Below are 6,993 nucleotides of genomic sequence, written 5' to 3' on the forward strand. Positions count from 1 at the left end.
GCTGAAATAATTCATTAATCTGAATGACTAAAGTTATCAAATACTAACTCTTTTGGTATTATAAACATAATTGATTGAACTAAGGAAGAAATTAAGCTCTGGCTTTGGAATCTTATTCTTTTAATAATGAAATGGCATAAAAATGTCTAAATTTAAGAACCAGGCAGATATGCGTTTCATTAGGACTGTGGCAGGTACATTGCCTCTCAAATGCCTCTCTTGTGATTCCATTATTAATTTGATCAAGTAGAAATAAATTTTTCTAACAAGGTTCAGAGGTTAGAAATATCAAGTCTACACAGAGGGAAATCATATTAAGCTGTTCCATGGAATGACTGCCTGAAAAAAAGGTGTCCTATTTTCATCTACCAGTTTTCTCTGAAAGCATAAAGATCACAAGGTGATTTATGACACCAAAGATACCAATTAAACCACAATTACTACCACCAACCATTTCTTAGATAGTACTTGTATATTCTTTGTACACACCAGTAACGTTGCTAGATCCAGTTCTGAAGCAAGCTATTTGATACACTATTCACACACCTGAAGGATATGTTCTGAGTACGGACACTAATTAGGTCTGTACCCCCAACAAGTTACACTTTCTGTGAAAAGAAACACGGTATCTATTATATGGGTAGTTGAGATATATACTACAGTGATACCTCGGGTTAAGAACTTAATTTGTTTCGGAGGTTCGTTCTTAACCTGAAACCGTTCTTAACCTGAAGCACCACTTTACCTAATGGGGCCTCCTGCTGCCACCGCTCTGCTGCCACAGGATTTCTGTTCTCATCCTTAAGCAAAGTTCTTAACCCCAGGTACTATTTCTGGGTTAGCAGAGTCTGTAACCTGAAGAGTCTGTAACCTGAAGCGTTTGTAACCTGAGGTACCACTGTATCTGAAGATATGCATCTCATCCCATGAAGCATATTTCCTCCAATTCATCTTTAAGCTGTTTGTTGTTATAACTAGAATAGCCGCTTGATGTTATCTTTTCATAGTTAAGGCCCAACAGCAGAGGCAGCATTATGAGCTGGGCCTTTTTGAGTCTATGATTATGACATCATTAAAATTCCCTGCCAGAATGTTGCTTATCCCAAGCTGTTCAAGAGACATGGCTCCTTAAGGGAAAGGCAGAGACATGAGGAGAAAAGGAGGCTGGAGACGACCTCAGAGTGGAGTGAAAAAGAGATACTAGGCAAGAAGGAAACAAAAATTTAGCACATATCTCTAGGTAAGACTTTTGCAGACTCGTTGGTTGGGCTTAGCTCTGTTTTTCTTTGTGAATCTGGTGATCCTAAGAACTGGTATAATAAAGTGGTTAAAGATGTGAAATTGGAAGAAAGGTCTTGTATGAGTGTTGCCTCAGCCCTGAATATCTGAAGTGGCCTTGGCCAAGTCTTTGTCTTCCAGTTCATTCCCACACTTGCAGCACATCCAAGCACAGTCTCGCTTAAAGAGGAATGCCGTCATTCAAAGGAGATGTCATTAGACACCAGGCCATGCTCATTGAGCAATGGTCATATCTGGTGAGCCAGGCCAAACTGGGCATAAGCCCTCCTCATCACCAAGACTTCCTGGACCCAGGGACGTATGGAGGGTGTGTGTGGAGGGGGCGGGCCACCCCGGGTACCACTAGGGGGGGGTGGCAAGATGGCCCACTACCTCCACCCAGCTGAAGAGCGGCCGAGGATGCACACACAGTCAGTATGGGTGCCGATCGCATGGAGTCCATACGGGCTGCCACTCACGCATGCCATCCATATGGGCATCTGTATGGGCTGCCTCTTGCACAGCGACCGTACAGGCTGCCATGCATATGCAGTCCATATAAGCTGCCACTCGCGCGCTGTCCATACGGGCTGCTGCTCGCACGCGCCATCCATATAGGTGTCCGTACATGCTGTCTCTCACACGGCGACTGTATGGGCTGCCATGTATGCACAGTCCGTACGGGATGCTACACATGTGCAGTCCATACAGGATGCCATGCGTGTGCAGTCCGTACAGACGGCGTGCATGCGCTGCCGGGTGGTTCGTCCCGCCCCTCGGCGTTCCGCCCTGGGTGCGAGAGAGGGTTCCTCTGCCACTGCCTGGACCTCCAGCAGCAGCTTTGAATCAAGGAGTATTCCCAAGTTACAGATCTGTTCCTTTTAACAGGATATAGCCCTAGTTCCCAAGCATGACAACTGCCTTTTCACATCACCTCCTTTTGGTTGACAGAGCATATTGGATACTCCCTTGAAAGTTCAGGTCTGTGAATGTAAAGAAAGTGAAATTGAAATCTATTGCTTCAATAATATCATTGCAACTGGTGCATGGTGAGCTATTTGTGAATTGGCTGGTGGAATAAGACCACTGCAAATGGCCAATTATATTCAGTTTCAGTGGCATGATAAAAACTGTACTGCACAGCTGGTAATTATTACCTGTCTCCATTTTGAGAACTTTCCAGTGGCAGCCATTCTCTGGTATGGATCATATGATTGGGGGTCTTATGTTATGCGTTGAGAAGAGAGGCAAAGGTTCTGTGAGTCAATTAAATAAATAACAAATAATTAGTTTTTATAGCAAGTTTAACAAGAAGGAAGAGGGGAATGAAATCCGAGGAAAACACACATCAGTTCACATTAATAAGACAACAGCCGCCAATGCATCCATCTCAGTTTAAACCTATGTCACTATATGCCATCCAAATGTTCTGATAGATATCCAGATGAAATCGACAATTTTTAAGAAATATGTTAAAATGTAGTAATAGTAGGATAGAAGAGCTGGAAATAATGCCAATATATTTCACATCTGGCAACCAATGTGCCATATTCAAATCGTACATGGGTAGACAAGTCTAAAAAGCCCAGGACACAAATTTTCACAGCCCTCTAGCAACTAGGAGGCTTAGTTTGGTCAATATTGAATATAAATTTCCAGAGTTAACACTAAATACATTGCTTCTGGTAAATGAGCCACCATAGCTGCTAGAGGGCAGTGAAAATTTGTGTTCTGGACTTTTCAGAATCATCTACTCATGTACTATATGAAACCAAAAGGTCTCCTTTCAGCTCTCCTATCCCACTGTAAAGGTGAGTGGTAAGACCAGGGGTCAGCAACCTTTTCCAGCTGTGGGCCCATCCGCCGTCCCTCAGACCATGTGGTGGGCTGGACTATTTTTTTTGGGGGGGGGGGGGGAGGAAATGAAAGGATTCCTATGCCCCACAAATAACCCAGAGATGCATTTTAAATAAAAGGACGCATTCTACTCATGTAAAAACACTGTGATTCCTGGACTGTCCATGGGCCGGATTAAGAAGGTGATTGGGCCACATCCGGCCCCTGGGCCTTAGGTTGCCTACCTCTGGGTAAGACCCTCAAACCATTGCATAATAAATGGTGCATGTTTGTTTTCCCATGCTTGAAGCATAAATTTCTTGGCAGCTATAAGGACTTGCAAAATCCACTTTTGTTGCCCTGCCACTAGTCCCCATACCATGTAGGTATAATTTTAAAGTAAACAAATATAAAGGATTTTTCCACTTTGAAATTAATGCGGATAATAACTGAGTCATTCCTTATGGTGGGTGAGGCAGAATGGCCTTCTAAATGTTGCTAAACTCCAATTCCCAACTCAACCCCAACCAACATAGCCAATGCTCAGGGATGATGGGAGTTGTAGGCCAATACCACATAAAGGGCTTCCCCCATCCCTACCTTAAGATATAGCTTTAGCAGAGCAAATGGCTACTTCTGCTATGACATCAGAAGTCAATATATGAGGCTAAATTGCCTGACGGAGTTGCATTTTATTTTAGTTTGAAAAAGCATCGTAAATGTGCAAGAGATAGCACCATTTCAATTCAGATCAGTTTTATTGTTGAATCCATCAAGGTTATCACACACCCCAAAATAAAACCAAAATAGCACATTTCTTCATAATTAGGTCCTGTGTCAATTTTTTTCTTAAGGGACAGTTTTCTCAATGACTTTCTCTTTTTTTGATTGCCTGAGCTCGTCTTTTTCTCCTTATTTATTAGATTATGGCATCATCCAGTGAAGAGCCTACTTCTGACAACAGCTTTTCATCTGTGAATGGCTCAGGGAATGAGAACAGTGCCCAAGGAACAGATGGACCTTCTGACTCAAGGTGTCCTATCTGCCTGGAAAGAATAAGGAACGTGGCCTTCTTAAATCCCTGCTTCCATAGATTCTGTTTTGTTTGCATCCTGGAGTGGTCAGAAAGGAAAGCAGAATGCCCACTCTGTAAACAACATTTCCACTCTTTCTTTCACACCATAAATTCCGACACTGATTTTGAAGAGTACATTATTCCCTTTGAAAATGCATCCTATGGCCTATGTGGGGAGAGGTCAGCAATTGACCACCGACCTGAGTCGCTGCCAGACAATGGGATCTTGTATGAAGGATACTCTGAAGGTAGGATGAGAACACTTGATGAGCTGATGAGACAGCTTGGAATAAGGAGGTCATCCCATCCAGGAGGCATCTCCCTTGGGCAAATCCGAGAGCAGGTTACAATTAAGTTCAGGAGGGGCCTTTATCGGTCTGGAGCACGTGTCAGGAACGTCCAGAGTGGAGGTTTTTATAGGGATATATCAGCTGATTTTTTCCACAGGAACCCTGTCCGTCTTAACAGGTTGGTTCCCTGGTTGAAGCGTGAACTGAGAGTCCTTTGTGGTACACATGCATCCTTGATCAACAACATACAGCATATCATATTGAGCAACATAACTATCTTTGATCTGGACAGCCAAGCTTTTGCTGACATTGTGCTGCCTCATTTACTCCACTACACCAATCATTTCTTGCATGAATTCATCAATTTTGCTCGCTCCCCTTTCAACATTAAGGCCTATGACTGGAGAGCCACTTATGACATTCCCTTTCCTATCCATGACGATGGGTTCCAGTCCAATTCATCATTTACTACATCATCTTCAGAAGAGGAGGAGGAGGAGGAGGAAACGGAAGACTCCGATGAGAATGAGGGGGAAGATAGAGAATCAGTGACAAGTAATGAGGAAGGAACTTGGGATGATGAAATACAAGGAGCAACCAGTTCCAGTTCCAGCCAGACACTGGATGAATTTTTTCTTCCTTTTGGGTCCTCAGATGGAGCACTTGTAAGAAGTCAGGACAACATGCACGTTTTTTTCCAAGCTGATGCACATTTAGGGTCACACAATAGGCACTGCCCATTACACGAACGTGTCCTCAACGAGATAGAAGAGAGTATGCCATTGCTATGCAAGGCCATCCCCAATTGTATGGAGAGTGCACATCAAACTATAGATGATATTGATGATGAAGAAGAGCCAGTAAGCAAGCAGAATGCCTTAAACAGTCACAGCTTTGGTGGCAGCATTCATAGTGCAAGTACAGCTATCTCTAATGTTGGCCAGACTGCTAGCAGTAATCGAGTGTTTGATGCTTTGCAGGTTCCATCTCAAGAGCAAGAGGCAGATAGCACGGATCAGACACCATCGCAACAAAAGGACATGGTAAGCACCAAGCTGATCCATCACAAAGGAGAGGAGATCATTGTTATTGAGGTGCTTCAACCCAAAGCAGAAGACATTTTGGTTATTGAGCACATAGAGTTGAAAACAAGAGAAACTAATGACACTGGTCAGATGGCATTGCAAGATGAAGAAAAGGGTAGCTCTACAGAACTGCACTCCTCTGCAGAAGACACACCAAGTGGTTCTGATACCAAGAGGAAGGGTGGATTTTTTTCATTTATCAGAAGACCTTGATTTACACACCAGGAAAATCAATCCAATAACCCTCAAGGGAACTTATTAAGTTGTTCTCTTAATGGGGTTATACATGTTATGCTCAAACCAATAAATTCATATATATGAAAAAAAAAAGTGTTGAATGAATGATAAAAGAAATCTGGTGTTGAGTCTGAAGCAAAACACTGATAACCAAAATACTTACCGGTACCTAAACAATTACAGGAGACAATGTATAGGGAGCAAAAAAGTATCAGGAATAGAAATTTGACAGGTTCTTCATTAATTAGTTATTTATTAGAGAGTGGAGCTACTATCATGTTTAAACCACACAAGTAAATTATTTTGAGGGACAGCAGAGGACAGCTATTTTGGGGTGAATTATGAACCCCACATAAACAATTTCTATTAAATTACTGTATAAATGTTTAATAATAATAATAATAATAATAATAATAATAATGATGATGATGATGATGATGATTTATTTCTACCCCACCCACTCTGGGCAGCTTCCAACAGAAGGTTAAAAATACATTAAAACACCAGTCATTAAAAACTTCCCTAAACAGGGCTGCTTTCAGATGTCTTCTAAATGTCATATAGTTGTTTATTTCTTTGACATCAGATGGTAGGGCGTTCCACAGGGCGCCATTACTGAGAAGGCCCTCTGCCTGGTTCCCTGTAACTTTGCTTCTCATAGTGAGGGAATCAAGACTATTACTCTCCCTCTGTTTTGTGTGGGTTCATCAGAAACTACACCGAACAGGAACAATCTACCCTGCACAACCTCGTAGGGTGTAGCCAACATGATGTCCTTCAGATGCTGTTCCCATCAGCCCAAGCCAGCACGGCCAATGGTCAAGAATGATGGGAGGTATAGGGACTTCCGGGTTGGCGCCATCGGCAAATGGCGGAGTTCCTCCAACCGGAGGAACGGGCTCCTTGGAAATTGGGGCTTTCCGCCGTGGCGAAGGCGGGGGCCCGCTAGAAATCCCAGGCGGAGGAAGCCTGGGACTGTGGGGTTCAGCAGAGCACCAAGAGCGCCTCCCCTACTCACGAGGAAACCCATTTTTGGGGCTCCGGAGTGAAGTGGGGTGAGCAGCGCGGTGCATCGAACTGATCGCTATTTCCATGAAGGGAAGCCGCACAGCCATCGCCGGAGAGCGCTGACTTTTTCCTGATGACATTTGGACTCTAAATCAAGTACCCATGAGTAAAAACGGAGAATTGG

The 6,993-nt window shown here is 43.3% G+C and overlaps 1 protein-coding gene across 1 annotated transcript; it reads left to right on the forward strand.

The window, feature by feature from the left end:
- The first annotated feature begins 1,132 nt into the window (after positions 1–1,132).
- On the forward strand, positions 1,133–5,777 carry LOC114588117 (E3 ubiquitin-protein ligase Topors-like). The gene is made up of 2 exons (XM_028713052.2): positions 1,133–1,240; positions 4,038–5,777. The coding sequence occupies exon 2, from the start codon at positions 4,041–4,043 to the stop codon at positions 5,775–5,777; it is 1,737 nt and encodes a 578-aa protein (XP_028568885.2). The 5' UTR covers positions 1,133–1,240; positions 4,038–4,040.
- Positions 5,778–6,993: the final 1,216 nt, after the last annotated feature.

This window comes from Podarcis muralis, chromosome 17 (genome assembly GCF_964188315.1).
Source record: "Podarcis muralis chromosome 17, rPodMur119.hap1.1, whole genome shotgun sequence".
NCBI lineage: Eukaryota > Metazoa > Chordata > Lepidosauria > Squamata > Lacertidae > Podarcis > Podarcis muralis.